Source organism: Pteronotus mesoamericanus, unplaced genomic scaffold, assembly GCF_021234165.1.
Source record: "Pteronotus mesoamericanus isolate MK-2021 breed Mesoamerican mustached bat unplaced genomic scaffold, CSHL_Meso_final contig_101, whole genome shotgun sequence".
In the NCBI taxonomy this organism is placed as follows: Eukaryota; Metazoa; Chordata; class Mammalia; order Chiroptera; family Mormoopidae; genus Pteronotus; species Pteronotus mesoamericanus.
This window is the reverse complement of record NW_026555001.1, coordinates 11,574,607-11,602,118: the sequence shown is the minus strand read 5'-3', so window position 1 is coordinate 11,602,118 and position 27,512 is coordinate 11,574,607. Positions and strand designations below refer to the sequence as shown.

General features: G+C 38.4%; 1 protein-coding gene and 1 pseudogene across 8 annotated transcripts in view; one reads left to right on the top strand and one right to left on the bottom strand.

The window, feature by feature from the left end:
• The window catches only part of BIRC6 (baculoviral IAP repeat containing 6), a 204,381-nt gene that overhangs the window by 8,271 nt on the left and 168,598 nt on the right, over positions 1-27,512 (top strand). For all 8 annotated transcript variants that reach the window (XM_054568064.1, XM_054568109.1, XM_054568100.1 and 5 more), the window contains exons 2-3: positions 18,670-18,851; positions 21,550-21,687. In XM_054568064.1, coding sequence (XP_054424039.1) covers positions 18,670-18,851; positions 21,550-21,687 — 320 coding nt within the window. The remainder of the gene's footprint in view (positions 1-18,669; positions 18,852-21,549; positions 21,688-27,512) is intronic.
• On the bottom strand, positions 19,988-20,300 carry LOC129066518 (60S acidic ribosomal protein P1-like; annotated as a pseudogene).

Genomic DNA, 27,512 nt, shown 5'->3' with positions numbered 1-27,512 from the left:
ATTTTTTAATGAGAGGCAGCATATGAGATCAGCGTGTTTGGCTGGAGCCAAACAACTTGGGCTTAAGTCTATAAAATGAGGATAATACTAGTATCTACCTCAGAAGGTGGCTGTGAGAATTAAAATATGTAAAGCATGTAGACCAGTGTCTGATATATACTATGTGCTCTATAAGTATTTATATTTTATTATCTTTTTAATCTTGTGAAGCAATGGCTATTCCTAAGTTTGCTGGGTGTAGGTAGGTATTTTTGGTACAAATATTCTGTTGAAATTGCAATATGTTCTTCCAGTCTCTCATTTATATGGGAATGTGACTGAGTGAAATCTAATACCTAGACATAATTATAAGTGCAATAATTTTTGTATCATCAGAGAGGTGTAAACTATGTAAGTTAATTGATTTTGGAGTTGAAATTGTTACCAGAGCAAAGTGATGTGAAGAGCTGGTTGATTGGTATTTATTCACACAGTTATTGAATATGTGCTAGGCATGGGGGTACAGAATAAGGCAACATTTTGGCTATTGAATGCATGGTTGGTGATGATTTTAGGTAAATTATTTTTACATAGTGTCATAAGTTTTGTAATATAGATATGCATAATGCTGTGGTGAATACAAAGGGGAGGGAGTTTCTTCAACCTGAGGAAAATAGGGAAGGCTTCTCAAAGGTTGCCTTTATGATCAGTTTTGAAAGATGAGATAGTGGGAGGAAATGTTAGAAGCATGATCATTTTAAGCCAAGGTATTAATACTTGCTTGTGTAGAGACATGTTGATTTTTAAAAACATGAATTCAAGGATTAGAAGTTTTTAGTTTTTAGGAGAGAGGGGTTGGGGTTTAGGTTATGTAAGAGGATGGGTGGAGTTGAAGCTGAGAGATAAGCAAAGGACTAGGTCATAGTGTGTTTTGCTAAGAAGTTTGGACTTCTGTGAATGGTAGGGAACACTGTAGGTTATATAACATGATCAGATTTGTTTTTACAGAGTTGAAGCTAATGCCCAGGTGTGAGAAGTGATGAGAGCATCATCAAGTTAGTTTGAGAGGCAGGAACAACATAGTTTGGTGTATGTTTGGATGAGATTGACAAGGTGAAAATTACTCATACTTAGGTTCTTACTTTGAGTAGTGAATGGCATTTATTAACCCGAATAAGCAGTACAGTGGTTCCTCTTATCTATGGTTGTACTTTCCATGGTTTCAAGTATCTTGATCAGCCATGATCTGAAAATATTAAATGGAAAATTTCAGAAATAAAGAATTCACAAGTTTTAAAATGTGCCCTGTTCTAAGTAGTGTGATGAAGTCTCAAGCTCCACCTGTTTCTCTCCCTGGGTGGCAATCATCTTTGTCCTGCATATTGAGCTGTATATGCTATCCACCCAGTAGTTAACTTCGTAGCTGTCTGGTTTATCAGATCCACTGTCATGGTATTGCAGTCCTTGTGTTAAGTAACCCTTATTTTACTTAATAATGGCTCCAAAACATAAGAGTAGTGGTGTTGACAATTTGGATATGCCAAAGAAAAGTTGTAAAGTGCTTTCTTTAAGTGAAAAGATGAAAATTCTCACCTTAAGGGAAGGAATAATCAAATGCTAAATTTGCTAAAATCTATGATAAGAACAAATCTTCTATCTGAAATTGTGAAGAAGGCAAAAGAAATTTGTGCTAGTTTGCTGAGACATCACGTTCACGTAACTTTTATTACAGTATATTGTTATAATTGTTCCATTGTATTATTAGTTATTGTTGCTGATTTCTTATGGTGCCTAGTTGATAAAGTATACTTTATCACAGGTATGTGTGCATAGGAAAAAAGCAGTCCCTATAGGGTTAGGTACTACCTGTGCTTTCAGGCATCCATGGTGGGTGGGGGGGGGTGGGTCTTGGAATGTATTCTCATGTGTAACAGGGGACTAAGGTACATGAAGGTATGGAAAAGGCTGGGAGCAAGAGAGAGAGTGATTTCAGTTGAGTTAATTTTGAGATCCTTGAAGGACATCCTAGTAGAGATATCCAGACGAAATTCAGGGTTGAAGCTTGAAGATTTGAGAATAGATTTGGCAGGCATTGGCAGCCTAGTCTAGTGGTTAAGGATATTGGTTGGCTCTGGAGCCGTACTGAGTTCTGGTCTGTGATTCACCACTTAGTAGCTGTGCCCTTAGGCAAGATGCTTAACCTCTCTCTGTACTGCATAATTAATACTTAACTCATTGAGTTATTGGAAAGATTAAGTAAACTGATATGCGTAGACACTGCTTGAACCACCCACCAAAGCACTCAATAAATGTTACCTTTAATTATATAGTTCAGGTCCTAAGTGTCATTTGAGGTAATAAGATGCATTTAAAATCTACTCCTCCCTCCAAAATCAGAAAGCTTTATATAGGAGGTGACCCCCTCAGCTGAGACTTGAAAGAAAAGGAGTTAGTCAGACAGAGGGGACAGCATAAGCAAGAGAAGAGGCATGAAGCTGAGTACTGGCTACAAGCAGTTTGGTGTTAAAGTGCAAAGCGTAAAGAAGGAGTGAGGAGATGATAGTCTAAGGAGCTTGGAGCTGGCCCACCTGGGCTGTAGTGCCCATATTTTTAAGAAATAAAAGAACTGCCAGTTTAAGGTAAAAAAATCTAGGATCCTATTGTGATAGGAATTACATTTTTAGTATCAGTTAACACTATAACTCCCTGCTAGCTGGCTTAGCATTGAGATTTTTATGGAAACAAGCCAGTTAACAGTCTTCACCTGTCCTCCAAATTCAAAATTTTTTTTGCTGTCATTTCACTTGTTCTTTCTGTCATTGTGGGTTTGGTTAATGCCCTCCTTTAAAAAAATTTTTTTTTATTCAAGTATTTGTCCTCTTTGTTTCTTCACTGTCATTGCAGTGGGAGCTTGGCAGGAAGCAGAGATAAATGTGTGTATACTGTTGTACTATATCCTTGTTTAACTGGCAGTCTGTAGTTGTAGCTGTACGTAAGCTGTACGTAAGCTGTTGAACATTTGGTACTATGTGCTTGGAAATGTGGCTATAACTAGCTAGACTGTACACAATAGTAGAGTTCTGTAATGTGGTATGAAAGAACAGTGGGGAGGTGGGTGGGCTACCACTCTGATGTGTACATCTTTACTGCTCATGACCTTATGCCTTTTGGTGCCTTTGGGAAGACACTTCTCTGACTTACCGTCTTTCAATAGGCTAGTAATTCTTGCCCCGGCTACTTTATTATCTGATAAGATAATGTGTGGAGAAATAGCCCTACCTGGTGTGGTTCAGTGGATCGAGCACCAGCCTGCGAACCAAAAGGTTGCCAGTTAGATTCCCAGTGTAGATCGCATGCCGGGGTTGCAGGCCAGGTACCCAGTAGTGGGCACGCGAGATGCAACCACAGGTTGATGGTTCTCTCCCTCTTTCTTCTCCTTTCCCCTCTCTATAAAATAAATAAATAAATAAATAAATAAATAAAATCTTGAAAAAGAAACTTAGGAAAAACAAACCCTATTAACAACAACAAAAGATTATGGAGAAATACTATGTAAACTATAGAACTTTAAAAATGTGAGATATACAAAAAAGTTAAGATAAACTTCTTGGGTATATAAGAGGAGATAAGAGAGATACAAATAACAAAGAGAAGGAAGTATGGCTAGGAGATAATAGGTGTACAAATAACAAAGAGAATAAAGCAATTGCTCTGTAAAACAGTTTGTGACAAGGGCAGTGCTCCTGAAAAGAAGCAGAGTGTGTTAAATCAGAGATGTATTTTAGAGGAGATAAATATGCTTGCTTTTTAGGGGAAATGCTAAAACTGTCAAGAGTGAGGCAGATAGGAATGTCTTCTTTGAGATTTATTGTGGGCATCAAGAAATTAAATCTTTGTGATTTGTTTGTCTACTTTTACTCTGATTTATGAAGTGGTAGAGAGAGAAGTAAGACCGGGGAGCAGGCACAGGGCAGCAGTGGTTCTCAGCCTTGGTTGCTCATTAGAATCATCAGGGGAGCTTTTAACAAATACTCTGTTTGGGCCTGAAGTAGTCTGACTTAAGTGTCCTGGAGTGGAGCCCAGGTATACTTTTTTTTTTTTTTTTTAAATATGATGCCAGGTGATTCTAGTGTGCAGCTAAGTGTAGAGGTTCAAACTTTAACTAGGACCTCAGACAAGCACGTTTATTTGATATGCCTGGGATAAATGAGACAGGTTTCATTTGAACTGAATTATAACTATTTTGTCTTAAACTTTTTTTTGTAAGAAAAACCTCCCAAGTTAGTTTGTCTGCTAATGAAACCTATCTCATTGTATTTTAAATTGTATTTAGTGAATATATAATGAAATGATGCTTTTAAGAGTAGGGATATATCAACAATTTCTGTTGCTCTCTAGTTTTTCCTTTTCTACTCTAATTCAGGTTTTTTTTCTTTTGTTTTTTTTTTGAGTCACTGAGTGCTCTGATACTTTACCCCCAAAATGCTACTAGAGCCTAGGACAGCAACCTCGTACTGGGGGCAGGAGAGGATGAGGGAAAAAAGGGGCTAGGGAAGGCAGGAGATGGCTGGGCTTATCTGTACCAGAGCACTAGTTTCATATCTAACATATCTTAGTTACACATGTTGTGTTAGGAAAAATGTGAGAATACTGCATTTTGTCCCGTTACAGTTTAGTTTTAATATAGTAAAAAGATCTTCAGAACTATAGAAAATAATTAACTTACTCAAAAACATTTATTTTGTGTCAAGCAGTGGCGATACAACAGTTAACGAAGTCCGTGCTCTCCTTGAGCTCATGGTTTAGTGGGAAGAGAGATATTGCAGATACACACACAATGGCAGATGATGACAAATACATTGAGAAATTAGACTTGGTTTGAAATGGTGGTGGATAAACTGGTGCTGTGTGGTCTGGCATGTCTCTCTGAGGTGGCATTGGATTGAGGAAAAACCCCAGTGATGTGAGATAGTGGCAAAGCAGATACCCAGGGGAAACATCTGTTGGCCTGTCACTGTAGTATGCAAAACGGCTGGATAAATTTTCTCATATTTGGGTGGAAATTGACTTTGACTGAGGGTACCTGAGGAATAATTCTGTATCTTTTAGAGAACCTCTTTGATGCTTAGGTAGATGTTGGTTCACCTGTCTCAAACAATGCTATGACTGCACTATATTTTATTTACTTGTTACTCTTTCTTCATGGCGCTAGCCACTGAACTTTCCCAAACTCAGTTTGCTTTGCACCAAGATCTGTCCTACAGGAATACTAATTTTGGCATTGAATAATATAGTGCACTTACAACTTTTATTAAGTGATTTTATTTTTGGTTACTTTGTATTTTCTTTTCTGTTTTTATTTTCTTTTTAAAAAATCATTAGGGCTAAAGAGTTTTTTAAAAAAATATTTATTTTTAGACAGAGGAAGGGAGGGAGGGAGAGAGGGAGAGAGGGAGAGAAACATCCATCAGTTGCCCCTTGTACGCCCAGTTGGGAGACCTGGCCTGCAACCTAGGCTTGTGCCCTGACAGGGAATTGAACCAGTGACCTTTTGGTATGCAGGCTGGTGGTCAGTTTACTAAGCCACACTAGCCAGGGCTATTTTTATTTTTTTAAATTGTTGTTCTATATTTATTTATTTTGTATCTTCACTGGAGGACATTTTTTTCATTGCTTTTTTTTTTTTTTTTTTGAGAGTGAAAGGGAGAGAAGAGGGGAGAGAGGGAAACACTGATGCAAGAAAGAACATCTGTAGGTTGCCTCCGGTATGTACTGGACCTGGGTCACATGCACCCACCGTGCCCAGCCTGGGGAATCAACTCATAACCTAGGTATATGTCCTGACAATGGAACCCGCAACCTTTTGATAGCGAAACGACGCTCCAGCCAACTGAACCACGCCAGCCAGGGTATTTTAATTGTATTTTAAAAGCTTCAAAAAAAAACACTGACATTAATTTTGCACCCCCAATTGACTTTGTATATAGTAAGTGTTGGTAGACTATTTTAAGCATTGAAATCCAATGTTATCTTGGTGGAAATGAAATTTTATGTGTCATGTCACTTTGCAGAGAGAATGTATTTCTGTTGATAGTTTCGCAACTTTTGTAGGAATGCACATGGATAGTGCATCGATAAAGAGTTGACTTTCTTAAAGTGGATATTAGAAATGATAACTGATTTTAAAAAACAGTTTCCTTCCTCTGAAAAAATTGTTTTCTCCTCACCAGAGGACATACTTGTTGATTTTAGAGAAAAGGAGAGAGAGGGGAAGATAGAGGGAGAGAAACATGGATGTGAGAGAGAAACATCCATTGGTTGCCTCTCATCCTGAAAGGGGACCGAAACGAAACCTAGGCATGTGCCCTGATCGGGGAATGAACCTGCAACCTTTCTGTTTACCAGAGGACTCTCCAACCAACTAAGTTACACCAGCCAGGGCAGAATATACAGCAGTTTAAGCCTCTGAAAAAGTTCCCCTATGGTGTCCTTTTGTAGTCACCACAGTTACTAACCCTTGGCGGTCCTTGATTTGTTCTTCATGTTATTAGTTTCCTCTTTTCTAGAATGTCATAAATTGAATCCTCCAGTGTGTAACATTTAAAAAAAAATTATTTTTAAGTTACAGTTGATGCATAATATATTAGTTTCAGGTGTACAACCTAGTGATTAGGCATATAGAACTTAAAATACAAAGTGATCCTGTGATAAATCTAGTACCCATTTGATACTATACATAGTTATTACAATATTATTGACTATATTCCCTATGCTGTACTTTGCAACCTATGACTGTTCTGTAACTACTGATTTGTACTTAATCCGTTCACATTTTTCACCCATTCCCTCAAAACTCTTTCATCTGGCAACTGTCAGAGTGTTCTGTGTATATATGAGTCTGTTTCTGTTCTGCCTGTTTGTTTATTTTGTGTTTTAGCTTCCACATATAAGAAGTCTCTGGCATTTCTCTTTGTCTGATTTATTGCACTCAGATTAGACCTACCCTCTAGGTCTGTGCATGTGGTCGCAGATGGCAAGATTACATTATTTACGGCTGAGTCATATTCCATTGTATAGTGCACTGCTCTATCCATTCATCTATCGATGGACACTTTGGTTGCTTTCATATCTTGGCTATTGTAAATAATGTTGCAGTGAACATATGGGTAATATGTCTTTTCAGTTTAGTGTTTTGGGTTTCTTTGGGTAAATATCCAGAAGTGGCATCACTGTCCATTTTTTAGTGTCTTGTTATAGCCTTTGTTCTAAGATCTGTTTTGTCTGGCATAAGTATTGCTACCCCAGCCTTTTTTTGTGTTGTTTCCATTTTCATGAAGAACACTTTTCATCTCTTTCCTTTCAGTCTGTGTGTTTCCATATGAAGTGAGTTTCTTGTAGACAGCGTATGTAAAGATTTTATTTATTTTTTTATCATTCACCTATCCCATGTCTTTTGATTGGAGCTTTTCATCCATTTGCATTTAAAGTAATTGTCGATACATAATGTATTTATTGCTGTTTTATTCATATTTTTATTCCTTTTTTTTCTTCTTAAAGAAGGCCCTTTAACATTTCTTTTAATACTGGTTTGGTGATGAGGAACTCTTTTAGCTTTTTCTTGTCTGAAGCTCTTTATCTGTCTTTCGATTATAAGTGATAGCTTTGCAGAGTAGTAGGTTCTTGATAGTAGTTTCTTGCTTTTCGTCACTTGGAATATTTCTTGTCAGTACCTTCTGGCCCGCAAAGTTTCTGTTGAGAAATCAGCTGACAGTCTTAATGGGAGCTCCCTTGTAGGCAACATCTGCTTTCCTCTTGCTGCTTTTAAGATTCTCTCTTTGTCTTTAAATCTTTGGCATTTTAATTATGATGTCTCTTGGTGTGGGTCTCTTTGGGTCATCTTTTTTTGGGATTCTTTGTTCTTCATGTACTTGTATGTTTATTTCCTTCACCAGGTTAGGGAATTATTCTATCATTATTTATTCAAATAGGTTTTTAATTCCTTGCTTTCTCTCTTCTCCTTCTGGCATGTGCATGATGTGAATGTTGGTACACTTGAAGTTTTCCAAGAAGCTTCTGCTGTGTTTTTTTTTTTTGGATTATTTTTTCTGTTCTGACTGGGTGTTTTCTGCTTACGTATCTTCCAAATCTCTGATTTGATCCTCTGCTTTACTGTTGATTCTCTATAATGTATTCTTCATTTGAGTAACTGTAGTCTTCATTGATGACTGGTTCTTTTTTGTTTTCTATATCCATTTTTATGTTTTCTGTTTCTTTGTTGAAGTTCTCACTAAGGTCATCTGCTCTTTCCCTAAGTTCATTGAGGATCCTTGTAACCAGTGTTTTGAACTCTGCATCTGGTAGATTGCTTGTCTCTATTTTATTGTTTTATTTTATTTTTTCCCGGAGTTTTTTCCTCCTCTTTGATTTGGGAGATATTTCTTTGTCTTCTCATTTTGGCTGCCTTTCTGTGTTTGTTTCTATGTATTAGGTAGAGCTGCTACATCTCTTGTCTTGGTAGAGTGGCCTTACATAGTAGCTTTCTTGTAGGGCCTAGTGGTGCAGCCTTCCTGGTCATCCAAGCAGGGCACTCAGGGTGTGTTCCCCATGTGGATTGTGTGTACCCTCCTGTTGTAATTGAGCCTTGATTGCTGTTGGCATCTCAGTTGGAGGGAATCACCTCCAGGCTGATCAGCTGGGAGGACTTGCTGCAACTAATTGGAAGATCTGCTGTGCAGGAGCTGTCCCCGTGGAGCAGGACTCCCTTTGTTATTGGTGGGAAATGAGTTCTTGTGGTGTTGCAAGGAAGATAATTTCCTCAAACTCGCACAGGAGGATGAGGTACTTTGGTGTGGTTTATTGACGATGTAAAATTAAGGGGGTTCCCCTCCTGATTCTGCATCTCCTATCTCTGTCTCTCCATGGAAAAGGTCCAGTCTTGCCTTCATTAAAGCCAAAGCAAAAGCCAGTACCCAGAGTTTGTGCTCCGCAGTCCAGTCCAGTCCAGTCCAGTTCAATATCCAGCTGGCGTAGCCTGTTTTCCCACCTGTAGTCTACAGCTGTGCTGCGGTGTCAGGCTCCCTTCTGAAGCCTGTGTGTTGAGTCCTCAGGGCTGTGGGCCACGTGGCTGCTAGGGCCCCATGACCATGGAAAGGACAATTGCTGGCACCATGCAAGTGTGGGTCACTTGGGTGAGAGAGAGAAAGAGAGAGGGAGTGCGTGCGTGGGCGCACGCTTATTGTTTCCCTTGGGATTATGTTAACTTGGAATTGGGATGGACCAGGTGCTTTCAAAATGACCAGTCAACTTCCCAGGCTTTTGCTGGCTTTGAATGGGTCCACACACCCTAGTTAGAGTCACAGGCCTCTATGGCCTTGTTCCTCCTTCTGAACCCTCAACAATCTGGTCCTGGGGTGGGGGAAGGGAGGAGTGTTATTTTCCTTGTTGGAGCAATGCTGTAATTCTCTGGGGTGTGAAGCTGTTAACTTCCTTGCTAGTTAGCAGGCTCATGCTTGCCATTTTATTAAGCTCAATGTCTGGTTCCCTTTGCTCTCCATTTCTAGCTAAATACCAACAGTAACACCTTCAGTGGGGTTCTGTTACCTAATGAGTTTGCGCCTTGGGTGTGTCAGTTGTGGAGGTGCTTCAGCCTCGTCTGAAGCTGTTCACCATGTGCGCTTGCTCTGGGGCGCTGCCGGCCAATATCAGCAGCATCCTGTGCCTTCTGGGGAGATGCCGGCCAATATCAGCAGCATCTTGTGCCTTCTCTGGGGCCACCTGGTGTGAGATACAGAGCGTTTTGCAGATAGCTGGAACAATGGCCTCTGCCAACACTTCCTTCTGGGAGAAAGCTGCTCCTCTAACCCTCCCCCCAGAGTTCCTTCCAGTATGTCCCTAGAGCCTTTTGAGCTGCTGTCCTAGCACTGGCGCTCAAAGTGTGAATTGAGTAAGTCTGTATGCGGACCCTTATGAGGAATGCATGAGACTCTGGTGCCCTTGATTTCACTCAGCCACAATTCCTGCTGATTTTCACAGCCAGAAGTTATAGAGACTTCTCTCCCTGGCATTGGAGCCTTGGGCTGGGGGGACTAGTAGGGGGCTGGGGGGACTAGTAGGGGGCTGGGGTCCCTCACTCCTCAGGGGGATGTCTATAGCAGAGATGTACCTCCTGGTTCTTTACCACTGGCACATGTTGGTGTGGGATCACCCTGTTCAGCATCTCTGTCCCTCTGCCAGTCTTGATGTGACTGCTTCTTTATATCCTTAGTTATAGGACTAATTTTGAGCTAGATTTCAAATGGTTCTGAATGATAGTTCTGTAGTTTAGTTGTGATTTTGATGTGGTTGTGGGAGGATGCGAGTACTCCATTTACCTATGCTGCCATCTTGAGTGGAATGATAGGTCACTTTTTGATGTTGACTTCTTGCCCTTAGCACAGTTCCTTTGAGAGTCACTCCAGTTGTTGCATGTATAAATAGTTCATTCCATTGTATTCTTAAATAGTATTCTGTATCACTATTTGTTTACCCAGTCACTCTTTTTATTTCTTTAAAGATTTTATTTATTTTTGGAGAGAGGGAAAGGGGGGAGAATGAGAGGGAGAGAAAAAACATTAATGCGTGAGGGAAACATTGATCAGTTGCCTCATGTATGTGCCTCTACTGGGGACCACACCCACAACACAGGCATGTGTCTGGACTGGGACTTGAACTGGTGACCTTTATCTTTTTGGAATCATGCACAGCCAGCTGAGCCACACTAGTCAGAGCTTGGTGCCTCTCTCTCTCTCTCTTTTTTTAATTTTTAAAATTTGTTTTAAAGAGGAGGGAATGGAGGGAGAGGGAGAGGTGGAGAAACACCAGTATTCAAGGGAAATATAGATCCCCTGCCTCTTACGCTCCCAGTGGGGAACCTGGCCTGCAACCCAGGCATGTACTCTGCCTGGGAATCAAACTGGTGATCTTTTGGTTTGTAGGATGGTGCCCGACCCATAGCAGTCAGGTCAGGGCTTGGTCACTCTTTTAATGACATTTTGATGGTATCAGTTTTTGGTGATTATGAGTAGAGTTACTGTAAACATGTGAGTGCAGGTTTTTGTTTGAATGTAGGTTTCTTTTTTTTTTTTTTGTCTCTAGGGTAAATATGTAGAAGTGTGATTACAGGGCCATTTGGTTAATAATTTTTAACTTTATATAAAACTGTCAGAGTAGTGTGGCTGGGTTATTGTGCATTTTCATTAGAAATGTATGAGTTCCACTCTACAACCCTGGCAGTGCTTGGTATTACTATATCATTAAGAAATCAATGCAACCCAGAGCAATTTACAGATTCAGTGCAATCTGTGTTAGAATTCCCATAATCTTTATTTGCAGAAGTGAAAAAGACATCCTAAAATTTATATGGAATCTCAAGGGACTCCAGATTGCCAAAGCATTCTTGAAAAAGAACAAAGTTGTATGACTCATACATCTTGATTTCAAAACTTGCTACAGTGCTACAGTAATCAAAACAATGTGGTATTGGCATAGACTGCTGGAATAGAGGGCACAGTACTAAACCCTTATGTACATGGTCAAATGATTTTTGATAAGGAGGCTAAGACCATTCAGTGAGGAAAGGACAGCAGTCTCTTCAAGAAAAAATACCGATTTGTTTTTCCACTTATTTATGTATTTGTCGTTGACTTGTATGCGCCCTGACTGGAGCTTGAACCTGCATTCTTGATGCATCAGGACAGTGCTCTAACCAACTGAACTACTTGTCCAGGGCTCTCATTTTCTAAAGTGGGAAGCTTACGTTAGTGATTTGAGACATCCTCCACTCTCATATAAGCATTTAATTCCTGTAAATTTTACTCTAAGCATTGTGTTACTTACATATGACAAATTTTGATGTTATATTTTCATTTTTAATCAATTAAACATTTTCTTAATTATGTGAGACTTCATTGACCTCTGGATTTTTTTTTAGAAATGTTATTAAATTTCAAGTATTTAGAAGTTTCCTCTTACAATTTTGTTACTGGTTTCTACTTAAATCTATAAGGTCAAATAACATACTTTTAATTTCACTCATTTTTGTTAAGATCTGTTTTATGACCCCAGGATATGATCTGTCTTATGACAGATCATAAGTGTGAGCACTTGAAAGGAATGTGTATTCTACTGTTGATAGGTGGAATATTTCATAAATGTCATTGATTATTGATGTCCAGTTTCTCTGTCTTTGCCAGTTTTCTGCTAATTTTATCAATACTGAAAGAAATGTTGAAGTCTCCAGCTCTAATTATGGATGCCTACTTCTCATTTTAGTTGTTAATTTTTGCTTCATGTATTTTGAAGTTCTATTAGGTGTATATATTGGGTTGGCCAAAAAGTTGGTAAGATGGCTCCAGTAATGCTTACTTGCCTTTAACTTTGTTTGAAACAATTTTGTTAGATTGTATTGTGACAGCTGTCATATCTGTGCATTAAAAAAAACTTACCAAAATTGGCGAATTTTTGTGCAGGCATTCTAATATTGAAGATGGAAGAAAATCCACAACGTTTTTAGCATGTTATGCTTTAGTATTTCAAGGAAGGTAAAAACAGAACTGAAAAACTGGTTTGTGAAGTTTCATGCTGGAGATTTCTTGCTGGATGATGCTACACAGTCAAGTAGACGAGTTGAAGTTGATAGCGATTAAATCGAGACATTAATTTGAGAACAATCAACATTATACCACGTGGGAGATAGTTGACATACTCAGAATATCCGAATCAATAGTGTTATTGGTGAAAATGAAAAATGTGTCTTTTATTTTATGGAAAAAACTAAAAGAACTTTGTGGCCAACCCAATACTTAACAGTACCCAATACGTACCATGGGAGAGCAATAAAAAGGAATGAACTAATGATATATGAGGTCTGTCCGGAAAAAGTCCAGCCATTGTTATAACAAGAACAGTTTGCATTACATGATGTAACCTGGCAGCCAAGAAGAGTGGACTGAGTCACCTGGGTGATTTGATATTTTGCCAGAAAACTCTGGAGGAGATGTGATACATGAGTGGTCACATTGTCGTGATGAAGCTGCTAACCATCAGTTGCCCATAGCTGTGGCCTTCTGAATCATCCAAATAGTTTCCACAGAAGAATGTTCAAGCTTAATGCAAAATTCGGTGCAGATTCGTTGCTCTACTCGCTCCCCTATTTTGAATGAGACAGCCACACAGTACACATGCTCACTCAACAGTGCCTACTGCTCCCATTGACTAGTATAGTGAAGTTGTCAATGTTCGTGCATGCGCATTCTAGTCCACTCTCCTTGGCTGCCAGGTTACATCGATGTGCAAACCATTCTCATATTAACAGTGGGTGGACTTTTTCTGGAGAGATCTTGTATTTTGAAGAACTCAGGTGAAGAATCATTGTTTTTATTTACTGAGATATTTACCATTTCTGTTGCTCTTCCCTCATTCTTGATACTCTTGAGTTTACTTCTAAAATCATTTCCCTTATGTTTGATGAACTTCCTCTTGTAGTCTTTTTGAGCAGCTTTGCTGGTGAAAATTTCTTTCATATTCCTCTGTCTGAGAATGTCTTTCGTTCACCTTCATTCCTGAAGGGTATTTTTGTTGGATATAGAATTTTTTCAGTACTTAAAAACATGGTCTACTTCCTAATGAACCCCATGGTTTTTAAAGACAAACATGTTTTTATGGTAATTATTACTTCCTTGTAAGAAATACCTGCTTTTCACTGTTGCATTCAAGATTTTTCTTAGTTTTCAGCAATTTATCGTGTCTGGCTGTGAATTTTTTACCTTCTATTTTGGTAAAGTTTCCCCTAGCCAGAAAGAATATCTGCACTATTAGTCATTAGTGTCGATCAGGGGTCTGCAAACTATGGTCTACCAGTACATCTGTGACTTTCAGCTTGTCTCCTGAAATTGTAACTAAAGTATTATTGGAACATGTCCCCACCCATTTATTTACATTTTGTTATGACTACTTTTGTGGTTCAGTGGCAGAGTTGAGTAATTGTGAGAGCTCATGTGTCTTGAAGTTTAAAATATTTACTGCCTTACCCTTTTCACAAGAAGTTTGCTGATGTGTGCTGTAGGTGGGAGGGTATTTGAGTTTTTTTCTTTTGAAATATCTGGCTTGAAAAAATTTTATTTTTAGTTTATCCATGTAGGTTTAATAGTATTTTTACAAATATCTCCTATACAAAATTATAACAAGGTGTAGTATGTAGTATAGGGTATGTACAAGGATGGTTCCCCCTACCTAAAAACCCCAAATAAGTTTTGGGCAACTTTTTTTGGAAGGTATAACAAATATTAGTCAAGCCTAGCTTACTTTTTCTTTGGTAAATTCATTGTAACCTCATAAGGCAAACAAAATAAGTTTCTATTAAATAACTGGTTTATGCTAACATGGAATTTAAATTTTAAAAAGCTAGACATGGGAGATTTAATTTAAATATAGGCTATAAATTCTTTATTAATGTTATTCATAACATTAAAATGCATTGATGGCTGAATAGTAACGCTATTGAAACTTTGAACCAAAACAATGAAAGTGTAACTTAAGATACCATACTGTGTAAGAGCTTGAAAAGATGTTTTATTACCAAATCACACAATCAGACTCCAATATGATCCGGTTAACCAGTGTCACCCAGATAAACTTAATTAAAAATGATAAGAAATTTATTATTCATTGTGAAATTTGTGAATTTTTCTTTTTCTTTTGGCTTTATAGTCAGTTCTAAGACTTAAAAGCACATATTGATTTCATTTTTAACTGAAATAAGAGAATTTCTGTCCTTGGTCTTGTTGCTTGTAAAATAAGAAAAGTTTCACTCAAACATGTAAGAAGATGAATAAATAGTTCCACAAAATATTCTTTGTTCATTGCAGGATATTTTTCCTGCACAGAAATTTAGGACTTGTAAAACCTAAAATTGAGAGTACTTACTACCAGACAACATTAATAAAGCTCTGCCTTTTATTTCTCAGGCCAAGATTCAGAAAAAAGGTTGGTATTGTCTTGAATAATCTTCCCTCAGAATTTGTTTCCACAGGGAATCTGAGAATGTGACCTTAATTGGAAGTATGGCTTTTGCAGATGTAATCAGATGTAATTAGTCATGCAAGCAGGAAGAGTCCTGGAGAGGGAGCGTGGCTGGTCATCCTACTCACTGTCCTCCCCATTTGAATGAACATGGTCCTGTTGGCATACTACTATATGCTTGGGCCTGGGAGACCCCTGAAGAAACTGCCAGCAAGACTGGTTGGTTGCTGTGCATTATGCGTGCAAATATTGCAAAGTGCAAGAAGTTCAGAAAACATTGTTGACCTGTCTTTACAGTTATGATCTCTTGAGGAACCTCTACTGACATATGGTGACATACAAGAATCTAACCTTGGTGTAGATTGTTGTATTTTACACCTTCATGGAAAAGTTTTAACAAAATTATGATTTTTATTTTTTGTTACCTAATTACATAGCCTAAAACAATGAAGTAGGCTTTGTAGTTTTCTTAAAAAAAGTTATATTGATAGTTAAATGGGTGGGTTGGGGGGAATGCAGGCACACGTGTGGAAAATTTGTGCCTTCCACTCAGCTTTGTTACGAACCTAAATTGCTGTAAAAAAGAATAGTTCATTAAAAAAGTTAATAGTTAATGAGTTTTGAAACTATCTTTAAAAGTTGTTACATAATTTTACTCAGGTTTCTAGAATTTGTATTGTTTACTTTTTTTTTAACCTAGAGATTAGAAGTGCTAGATATAGACTCCTGTTGTGTTGTATTACAGAAGTTATACTAACATATTGTGAATTTCCAGATCTGGGGCTAAATTGTAGAAATTCCATGCTTTTTTTCTTTGTTTTATATAGATAATGAATTAGTTCTTAATCAGTTTTGTAACACCCTCAAACTGTTTATTAGAACCCAACAGATCTATAAAAATCTGGGATTAAGAAAACCAACACTGATATTCATTGGTTATAACGTTTTATAATTGTCCTAGAGGTTCATGAGTAGGACCCTGATTTATTTTCATTTTTCTCCTTTTGTATTATTAAGCAATAGCAATACTAATAATAGGGATCTTCTGTACGGGTTGTGGTAGGAATTTAGAGTGAATTATACTAGTAGCAGGATTGCTTGCCTACAGAGAAGTCTCTTTAATGCAATAAAATTTCACAATTTTATTGGTTATTGTTAAAAGTCTTTTGACATAGAGTCTGAATTTGTGGCGGGAACACAACATTAATTTCCACATACATCTGTAAATTTAAATGTAAAACGATGTTATCTTCTTCAAATATTTTTTGGTGTTATATTTAAAACTTCTGTTACTGTCTTTTCTAAGACTTCCTAAAATTCTACTCTAACTTGTTCTGAGAAATTTTGTGTTTAGTATATTCATTGGCTTTTCTGTTTTTTATTCTGATATTGACTCAGTAGAAACTTCAGGGAACACTGATCGTCAGTGTTAGTTGCCTGTTTTTTCAGTGGTAGTTGAAACAAAGGCTTTATTCTCTTACATTAAAAACACTTTACATAATTTTATCTCAGATATAGAAGCTCTCAAAAACTTTTGAGGTAATTACCTAGAAACTGTACATGCTGCCTTTATGCTCGTTGAGTTTTGCAAAAAATGACTAAAAAAAAATTGAATATTTTAAAATTTTGTTCCAAACATTTTGATACTTAGTGTAGTACGAAGAACTTCCTTTACCCAGTTCCACTAATTTTAATTTTAAATATTGTACTTCATCACATTTGCTTATCATTCCCTCACATACACATACATACTACTTTTGTTCTATTGAGAGTAGCATCTATCATACCTCCTCTACCCCTATTTGTTTCTTTTCAAAACACTATGTTACTGATTGTGTGTTACAGTTGTCGCAGGGTTTTCCCCTTTGTCCCTCCGTGCAGCCCCGTTGGCTCCCCTCAGGCAATAACCCCAGCTTTGTTCACGTCCATGGGTCATGCATATAAGTTCCTTGGATACTCCGTTTCCTATGTTGTGCTTTACATCCCCATAGCTATTTTGTAACTACCAATTTATATTCCTTAATCCTGTCACCTCTTCACTCATTCCCCACACCCCTCTCCCATCTGGCAACCATCAGAATGCTCTGTTATCTATGATTCTTTCTCTGTCCTTCTTGTTTGCTTAGTTTGTTTTTTAGGCTCAGTTGTTGATAGTTACGGGTTAATTCCACTTTATTGTTCCTATTTCCTTCACCAAATCAGTAGTTTTCTTTCATTATTTTTTTCAAATAGATTTCCAATTTCTTGCTCTTTCTCTTCTCCTTCTGGCACCCCTATGATGCGAATGTTAGGTAGCTTGAAGTTGTCCCAGAGGGTTCTTATACTGTCTTCATTTTTTTGGATTCTTTTCTCTTCTTGTTCTGATTGGTTGGTTTTTGTTTCCTTGTGTTCCAAGTCATTGATTTGGTTCTTGGCTTCATCCATTGTTAATTTCCTGAAAATTGTTCATTTCCATTATATCCTTTATTTTTGCCTGGCTCTTTTTTTATGATTTTGAAGTAATCACAGAGTCCCTTGAGCATCCTTATAATCAGTTTTTCGAAATGAGCATCTGATAGATTGTTCTTCTGCACATGGCTGCTACTGGAGCTGGGCTTGGAGGTCCCCAGGCAGAGCCAAACTGTGACCCAGAACTGGCTGCTGCTAGTGCTGGGCCTGGTGCTGCTTAGCCAGAGGCATAAGGTCTGGGGGTGTGCATATGTTGGGTGGGGCAGAGCCTCAGGTAAATATCAGGGCAGTGTAAACAGTGCTTGCCTGGCTGTGGAGTCTCAGAAATGGCTCCTGCTGCGGGTTCTGTGGCTCTGTGGGGTAGGGTTTAAAGGAGGCACAGCAGCCTCTGCCCACCTTTTTGTCTGGGAGAGAGCTGTCCCTCAGCTCTTGCCTTGATGCCAGACACTTCTCCCTCTGTGCCACTGGTGCCTTTCAAGCTGCACCCTGGTGGTGCTGGAGCTCAGAGGGAGTTTGTCTGTGTAAGTTTGGCACCGGCCATTTAAGAAGAACTGCCAGGGGTCCAGTAGTTTTTTTCAGTGACTCAAATCCTGCTGATTTTTACAGCCAGAATTTATGGGGGCTTCTCTTCCTGGCACTGATACCCTGGGCTGGGGTACTGGTGTGGGGCTGGGACCCCTTGCTCCTGAGATAGCCCTCCTGAATATTTATCTGCCATACTTGGGTGTGTGACCTGCCTGTTCAGCATCTCCGTGTCTCCTACCGTTCTGAATTGTTGTGGTTTCTTTCCGTAGTTGTCAGATTTCCATTCAACACAATTTCTAATGGTTCTGAGTAATCTTTGGTCTGTAATTTAGTTGTAATTTTTGCCGTGGTGTGTGAGGAGGCGAGCCGTGTTTACCTACTCCTCCATCTTGACTGGAAGTCTGTTTCTGCTTATTTCTCAGAATAGTGATATTCTCTTTTATAACAGTGATATAGTTATCAAGTTGATAATTTCACAGTGATAAGTTTATCTGATATACAGTATATATTCCAATCTAATTAGTTCTTCTAATGTTCTTGAGAGCATTTTTTTTTCCCTAGTCCAGGGTTATATATTGTATATAGTTGCGATGTAACCATTTATCTTTAATGGGCTATTGGTCTTAAAATCTCAAGTATTGAATTTTTTTCTTTTAACAGCTAAACCTGGTGGACAGGTGAAATGTCAGTATATTTCTGCCGTGGATAAAGTTATATTTGTGGATGACTATGCAGTAGGGTGTAGGAAGGACCTTAATGGAATCTTGTTGTTAGACACCGCTCTGCAAACTCCAGTTTCAAAGCAGGATGATGTGGTTCAGCTTGAATTACCTGTTACAGAGGTAAGTTGAAATAAGTATTAATGTACTTTTCTACCTAATGAACTCTCAGACCTATTAGCTGTTAAATGAAATTAGGTTGTCCTTTGAGGACATAAATACAGCTCTATAAAAACAAAGAATTAACTATTTGATCATAGCTTTATTTAAATGCTTGTCTTTCCTGTGCGTAAATTACTTACTGCTTGTTGAAATGGTATTTAATTGTGAACTGTATAGACTAAACCATTGTAACCTGGACCCCAGAATACAATGGCTTAAATAAGACATTTTCTTTCGAGTAACAGTACAGGGCCAAGTGTTGGGCTAACTTTGCTTACTTCAGTACTTAGCTTCTATTTTGTGAGTCCAAGACAGCTGCTCCAAGGCTCATTTCCCAGTCCTAGGGAAAGGGAGGGAAACGCCAGAGAAGCACAGGGCTGATGACCCTCCCACCTTCTCTTTTCTTTCTCCCTTCTTCCCTGTGTTTCTCTCTCTCCCTCCTCCCTTTTTCTCTTTCATTCCTTTTATTCTTGTTCACAAACTGACTTACATATGTCCTTTTCCTATTTACCCTGTTGGCCAGAATTTAGTCACATGATCACATCAGGCTGAGAAGATTGGGAGGGATGTGATTTATTTTTTTAAGTATTACAAAAGGAGAAGAATAAATATTCGTGGACAACCAGTAATCTTTGCTATGTACAATATTAACAGTCCCAGTTTAAAATTTCAGCTATATGCATTTTTCTGTAGTGTTACATATTATTCCTTAATTTGTAAGTGTATCCAACTTAAAATTTTTTGTGTTCATTGATGTTCATATCATATAATTTGAAAATACATTGAAAATGCATTAAAAATTTTTGGAATTTAATTAATGTTAAATACAGTATAAAAGATTATAATGCTGTCATCCCTATAAAAGTGAGATAGTATTTCTGTCTTCATACCAAGTTGTTGGTTATTGTTTTGCATTAGGAGATTGATGTGGTTAGTGGATAAAATCAACATAGTGTACTTTCTATGTTTAGGACATGAAAAGTGTCATTGTGCATTTTAGGTGTTTTTACTCTCTAGAAGTCTTATTTATTTATTTATCTTTTAAGTTTTGTTTTTTTCAGAGTTCACCTTTTTATTGAATGTGTTACAAAAGAGGTTTAGTCAGAAAGACAGAAGCCCACATCATCACCAGCCTCCTCAGAACCTTTTTGTTTTATTTTTTTGCTTTCACTTTCTGCTCCCCAGCTGAGGCAGCAGTGGAGGGGGCAGTGCACCAATCCCTGCCTTGTACATGAGGCTCCCACTGTGGATACTGGCTAGAACCTTTGCAAACAAGCCTGGCCAGAAGGGTTCAGCATTTACACCAGCTGCTTTAATGAGGGCACTGATCATGTCCTCCATCACTGGCACGTCATCTTTTTGTAGGATAAGGGCTGAGTAGATGCAGGCGAGCCCGGAGACAGAGGCCATGATGTGGGCGAGTGCTAGGTGAGCTCTTCCGGGAGTGGTGCTAGTTGCTGGATGAACTCACTCAAATGCCGCCTTAACTTCCTCGGAAGGGCTGAGCACCTTACGGGCAGCTGGGGAAGGGGCCAGAAGGAGTTTTAAAAGAAGATATCAACATATATCCACTTAGATTTCACACTTACTGTCATGTCCCAGTTTTTTATTATATGTTAGTATTGAAATCATGTCGCTGGAAGTTAAGAGTTCTGAAAACAGAGGAGCCATCTTTTTGTCATGAGAGTATCTGGATCTGGGGGCATGTCTATAATCTTTGAACAGAGAATTAATTAGTTGTTGTTTTGAACATTTTTTTCCTCTCCCAATTTAAGAAATTTAGAGCAGATGATATCTTAGTAAAGCTGATATCTTAATAAAGTATTTATATTTATATTTAAAAAATGGAATTATACTGTTTGTGTTTTTAAAAAAATATTACAGAATCACAATAAAATATTTGAACATTTATATGAAACAGACCCTGAAGTCAGTATTTTTCCTACTTCTTTGATTGAAATGCTAGGTATTTAGCTGGCTTCTAGGATCTCCTTGACCTTGCTGGCTCATAACATTGGTTGCTGGACTTCTCTCTTTTTACCTAAATAATTAAAACTATGTTGTTTGAATAATATATTGTTTCTAGACCTTCCAATACCACAGGCATCCTTTACTGTACCACATTAGTTGGTCACTCTCTTGCTTGAAGTATGGGGTCCGGTGTTTGCTTGGATCATTGTGGATTTATTCCTTTTGTATATCAACCACTAGTTTCTGTTAAAGTAGTTCATATTGAATATACTGGTAAGAATGCAAAGGGTTTTCAAAAATTTTATCTGCTGACTTAGTGCTTTTCATGGTTTTGCTTGAATATTTAAAATTCATTAAAGGACTTTAGACTTATGTCTTTAAAATTTTACCTCTGTCATTTTTGTTCATGGTTTCAGCTTGTCAAAATTTTTAAAAATCTTCCTTTGGTTTATAATAGCTCCTGTGCGTTGAAACTTTACTGTGTGTCAGTACATTGAATCCACTGCTTTATGTCATTTAATTTTGTAGTAGCCCTTCAGATCATTATTTGATTAAGTTTGTTAAGAAAAGTAGAAGTAGACAAGCTTTAATGTAGTACCTGTCAGAATCAGTACAAATTAAAATATTTGAGAATCTGCATTTAACATTTTTTGTTGTTTAATTTTCTGTGATCATCTTTTTCATTTAGGCACAACAGCTCTTATCAGCATGTTTAGAAAAGGTAGATATTTCTAGTACGGAAGGTTATGAGTTGTTCATCACACAGCTTAAAGATGGTTTAAAAAATACATCTCATGAGACTGCAGCAAACCACAAAGTTGCTAAGGTAAGAAAATTAAAAAAAATGAATAGAAAAAAACCTACTTCCATACTTGTACTTTTTTTGTTTTCTTTTGTTTTTTTTATACTTTTACTTTTGTCCTCCTCCTGCCCCACCTGCTTTGGAAATACTTAAATTCTAGATTTTTCTTTCTTTTAAAAGAATGTGCTTATAAATAGTTTCAAAGGTGAGATTATTTTTACTGAAGTTTGACTTCAGTTTGTCGCAACTATTGTTCCTAAAGCTTCTGTGCGTCATGACCATATATTGGTCGAGAAGTTCAGGTCATGAGCTTTGATGAGAAATGGAGTATGTTTTAGGAAATGGAGGCATTTTGGGCTTTCTTTGAAATTAAAAAAAATATTTGTTTTCTTTGCATGACTAGGATGTCTGGGAGACGGTCCTTTGAATTAAACCCTTGGATATAATTCATTAGCTTCTTTTGTGTTTTTCTTCTAAGATCTTTTCTAAACTATAATTGTAAAACACGCAAAGCTTCTATACTGAAGGTTATAACATAGAAGGAAGAAGCCATTTTCCTAAAAATAACTTCTGCATTTATAAAATTTTTTTCTGAAGTATAGTTGTAATTATACAAAAATACCATGATATACTGTCTTAGTCTGTTTGTGCTGCTATAACAGAATATTTCGATTAGGTAGCTTGTAGACAACAGAAATTTATTGCTTGCAGTGGTGGAGTCAGGGAAGTCCAAGATGAAGAATTCAGCGTACGGTTACCTTCTGGTGAAGTCCTTCTTCCTGCTGCATAGATGGCATCTTCTCACTGTGTCCTGACATGGTGGGAATGGCAAGGGATCTCTGGAGCCTTTTTTGTAAAGGCATTCATCCCATTCATGAGGTTCTCTATCCCCATGACTTAAGTACCTCCCAAAGGCCCTACCTACTATCATTTTTGGGGGATTAAGATTTTAATAGATGCATTTTGAGGGTGGGGAGAGGAAGCAAACATTCTGACTGTGGCATATGCTTTGTAGGTTTTTTAATTTCACTTAAGAATTTACCTTTAATATCTTTTTGTATAAGTCCTCATAGGTTATGTGCATTTTTCTAATGTTTATATTAGATTTTCTATAGATTACATAGATTTTTATTAACTCTTACTTCATTGATGGGACATTTTATTTAATAAAAAAGAAACCATACGATGGATTCCAACAGAGTTTATTGTGAGGAATTGATTTAACGTGTGTTTGAGAATTGAAAAAGTGAAGAGGAAATGTTGAGGTGACATGCAGATCGTAGCTACAGGGAGCAGCTTGCTCCTGGGTCTGGAGGAGCAAGAGGTTAGGTCAGACACTACAGATGTAGAGAAGGGTCCCTTGGCTGTGGTATATGTGGAGCGTGGAGCTTGTGGAACCGAGCCTCCTGTCTCTGAAGAGAAGTGCTATGTGGCTGATGTTAGTAGCTCCAAGGGAGCGCTCTGAGACTAGTCCTGGGATTTCTGAGACAACAAAACAAAAATCTGCAGGAAGAATCAGCTGCTGCTACCAGGTCTTTTGTCGAAACAGTGCTGACAACAGTGATGAGTAATAGCAAGGAGCAAGTTTTTCTTTCCTTATCATGCTTTCCAGTTTCCATCCTGTGTTCCCCTCGTCAGAACCTAACAGCCAGGAAACTGGTTGGCAGAGAAGAAAGAGAAGAAATATAGTTTGTGGAGTCCCAGCCCCAACATTATAGGGCTGAGAAATAATGAGTAGTTTTGGAGCTAAGAGATAGAGTTTAATAATGGGCACAGTCCACCCCTTTGCCTGCTTAGTATCTCCATATGCACTATCAATATATTTTTGAATTTTCATACTACAAAAATACTGTTTTTCACTTAACAAGAGGTGCTGTTTCCTTTTTCAAATGAAGAATCTCTGTCCCCATCGCCAGAAAGGAGAGAAACAAACTTCCAACAGATATTTTATCCATCCCTAGAAAATATTAACTACTCCTAAAAATTAGTTACAGTCTCAATTGTTTAGGTAACAGAACTCTGCTACCTAAGGACTAAATTAAGTATAACTAAGAATTCTTACATTTAAAAAAAAGTGTGTGTATGTGTATATATATCCATATGTGTATTTCTAAATCTCCATCCATCCATCCATTTATCTGTCTGTCCATCCATCCATCATTTATGTAATAAGGGAAGAAAATATATATAGCTGCTCTATCCTTCAATTTTATAATGAAGAGGATATACTTGACATTTATAACCTCCTTCTTATACTACCTATTCCATATTCCCTTTGTCTTGAGTCAGCATCTCAACTTGGTCAGGTGTCTTTCCATGGCAAAGTGACCCAAGTCTTCACTCTTGCAGCATCCAGATCCTCACTGGTGTTTTGTTTAAGTTGTTGTAATCATGCATTGACTTTTACTATTGGACACAGAGGACCTAGAGGTATCTGAGAGAATCTCCTGGGTTCTCATTAAGTTCTCATTGCATCTGTTATTTAGCATCACTCTGATTTCCTGTGTTTCTCATTTTTAATCATACCAACTGGTAGAATAACTTTTTTTGTTTTCTTTGCCTATTGCTGGATAGCAGTGTGAACACATAACTCAGTGGAACCATTGTGTACCCTTGCGGAACCTTCTTTCCATGGGACATAAGACCTCCAGAGCATAAAGCTCAAAACAGTTTGTGAGTGGGTTATTGCCTGTAATACTGACCCTGCTTGGGAGAAATTGTAGCATGCTTTTTTGGTTGATTCAAAGCATAATCCTGTAATGTAGAACTCCAGCCTTTCAGACATCTCTCTCAGTTAAGGGGGTGTTACACATTTTTGGCAGGCCAGCTCTTTCTGGATGCCACTGTTAGACCCAGACCATTTTATGGGCAGGATCCCATTTTCTTTTTTCTTTCTTTGAAGTACTTTCTTGGTCAGAAGCAGAGAATTATGTGGAAAACCATTTGGTGTATAAGCCATTTTATTAGTCCACAGGCAGTGATGTCATATGGCAGGAGCATTGTGGGTAGAACAGGCAAAGATATATCCAGAATACATTTCTGTTATAGTGAAGACAAATTGCTGCCCAGTCCTTGATGGAACCCAATATAATCAATTTGCAATCAGATAGCTGGCTGTTCCCCCTGGAAAATGGTGTCATATTGGTTGTTCAGGTTTGGTATCTGCAGACTAGGCAGTTGACAACAGCTGTGGCGTGGTTTGTCTTGGTGAGGGGTCATTACTCTTGTTGGGCCTGTGCATAGCCTCCCTATCTCTTCTGTGATGGCATTTTGCATACAGGTACATTGAGCAAACACTGGAGTGGCTATGGAAAGAGGGTGAGTGACATTCATATTATTGTGTATATTTGTCCATTGCCTCTGGAATGGTTGTCTTTTCATGAGGATTCATGTATTTAACAAATATTTTTTGCACTCTCTGTTTATTTTGATAGGTCTAACGACGGACCTTTACCTTTCACTTGTTAGCAGTCTTCCAGTCCTCATCTTTCCGAATGCCTGACCATCCAGTCAAAACATTAGTTCCTGTTTGTTAATTACTGAGGATCTTTATTTCTGACTCGCTCTTAATTGAGAGAACGAGAGCAGCCAAATATACTGGTTGAAGTTCTGCCTGCTGAGATTTCCCTTTACCATTGTCCTGACTGAGGCTGTATTGCTGCTGCCATGCACTTTGGGGTATCAGCATAAGATGCAGAACCATCTGTACATCAGAGCTAAGGGTTTTTTTCTCGATCATAAGGAGTTCATTGTGGAATGAGAAGGAGGCACTATGACAAGAGTAGGATTGGAGGAGTCTGAGTTACTCGCTTATTCAGCTTGCCCAAAACTTGCCTTTCAGGCTTTCTCAGGACTGATCTCTTATAAACCACTTGAAGGATACTTGTTATCTTGTGCCTAATACTATAGTGTGTCAGAGAACGCCTCCTTCGTGATGGGTAGCACTGATTGCATAGACATTTGTCTGGTGGATAAGTATTAATTTCTGTTAGGGACTACTAAGAAGCCAGGAGCTGTTTCTTAAGAAGAGAGCAGTTATTTACAGGAGAGAGCATGGTTTTTCCCTGCTGTTCTGCCATGTGATTGTCCCAGTTCAGGTTGCCAGGGTCTCCTTAGAGCTTGGGTCTCCAACCTCCAGCCCCCGGGCCTCGGCCTCATGCCTCTGGCTTGTTAGGAACCAGTCGGCAAGGGAAAGCCCGCCTCCTGACCATTCCCCTGCCTGAGCTCTGCCTCCTGACCACTCCTGTGCCCTGCCTGAGCTCTGCCTCTTGCCTCCCCGCTTTCTGTGGTAAAAACGGTACCTGGTCCCTGGTATCAAAAAGATTGGGGACCACAGCGTTAGAGCATCTTTTCTTTCCTTACCCTAGATGTTTTTAGTGCCATTAAATGTGCTCAAAACTATAAATGGTAGAGCTTTACCGTTCAGCCTGGACCTGCAGCAGAGCTTCAGGTTCTATGCCTTATGTATTTGGTAAGTTAGAGATGCACACTCAAATATAATGAATATTTGATCCAAAATCTAGTTAGGCCTATGAAGCATTCTACCTCTTTTACAGTATTTGCTTCTACAAGTTGTTGCAACTTATCTTGAACCTTGGAGGAAATAGCCTGACAAGGCCAGGCTATTGGACCTGTAGAAAGAGATTGCAGGACCCTGAGGTTTTCTTGATTCTCTCTGGCTTGCTTGTGTCTCACTAAGGCATTTCAATTCTTTGCTACTTTCTCCTTATCTGGACCAATTAGAGCGATGTTATCAATGTAGTAGGGCACTGTGGTGATCTGCAGGAGGTTGGGTTGATTAGGATTTCTATAGACTAGATTATGGTAAAGAGCATGAGATTTAGTCTTAGGGTAAGACTATCAAGATTTACTGTTATGGCCAGATAAAAGCAACTGTTTTTGGATGGTCCTTTAAAATTAGTAGAGGGGAAAAAAGTATTTGACAGAAATGTAATTGCCTGCCAGATATCAATGGATTTGTCAATCTGCTTGTGTAATGATACCCCATCTGAACAGTAGCTGCAGTTCAAGTCATCACCTGGTAGTTTATAGTCCACATTTATTCTTAAAGATCCATTTACTTTCACCCTGGCTGGTGTGGCTCAGTCCACTGGGCATCATCCAGCAAACCAAAAGGTTGTTGGTTTGATTCCCAGTCAGGGCACATGGAAGAGGCAGCTGATTGATACTTCTCTCTCTCCCCCCCCCCCCTTCCTTTCCCTTTCTCCAAAATCAGTAAAAGAAAAAGAAATTAAAAACAAACACAAACAAAAAGATCGATTTACTTTCTGCATAGGCCAAACAGGCCAGTTGAATGGAGGTGAGATGGTTTGATTAATTACCCCTGTATCTTTCAGATCTCTTGTGGTGGCCTTAGGGAATGAAAGTTCTAAGGGCTTTCACTTGGACATCCTTGTTTAGTAGTTCTCTGAGAAGGTCAGAGACAAACAATGTAGGAATTTTTCCAGTTGCTTATTTTATATCTCTTCTAATTATGTACTTGGGGACTGGAGAAACTACAAGATAGGTTCTCTATTAATCACTTGACTGCCGTCTTAAGTCCCCACTTTCCCTAGTGGACTGCTCTGATGTTTTTGGTCAGTTCAACGATACTGTCTTGTAAGACCTGTAAGATCACAACATTTTCTATATTTTACACTGACTGTAGTGATGGTCAGTGCTACTGTCTTGCAGTACCTTAAAGATCACAATATTTTCTATCTCCCAGGGCACAGTGACTGTAGTGAACGCCCACAGGTGCCTTTGGGAAAGGCCTGGGATATGATTTATAGTGTCCAGTTGAGGCACTGTTGTAGGATACTTTCACAAGGAGATTCAGCCTCCTTTTC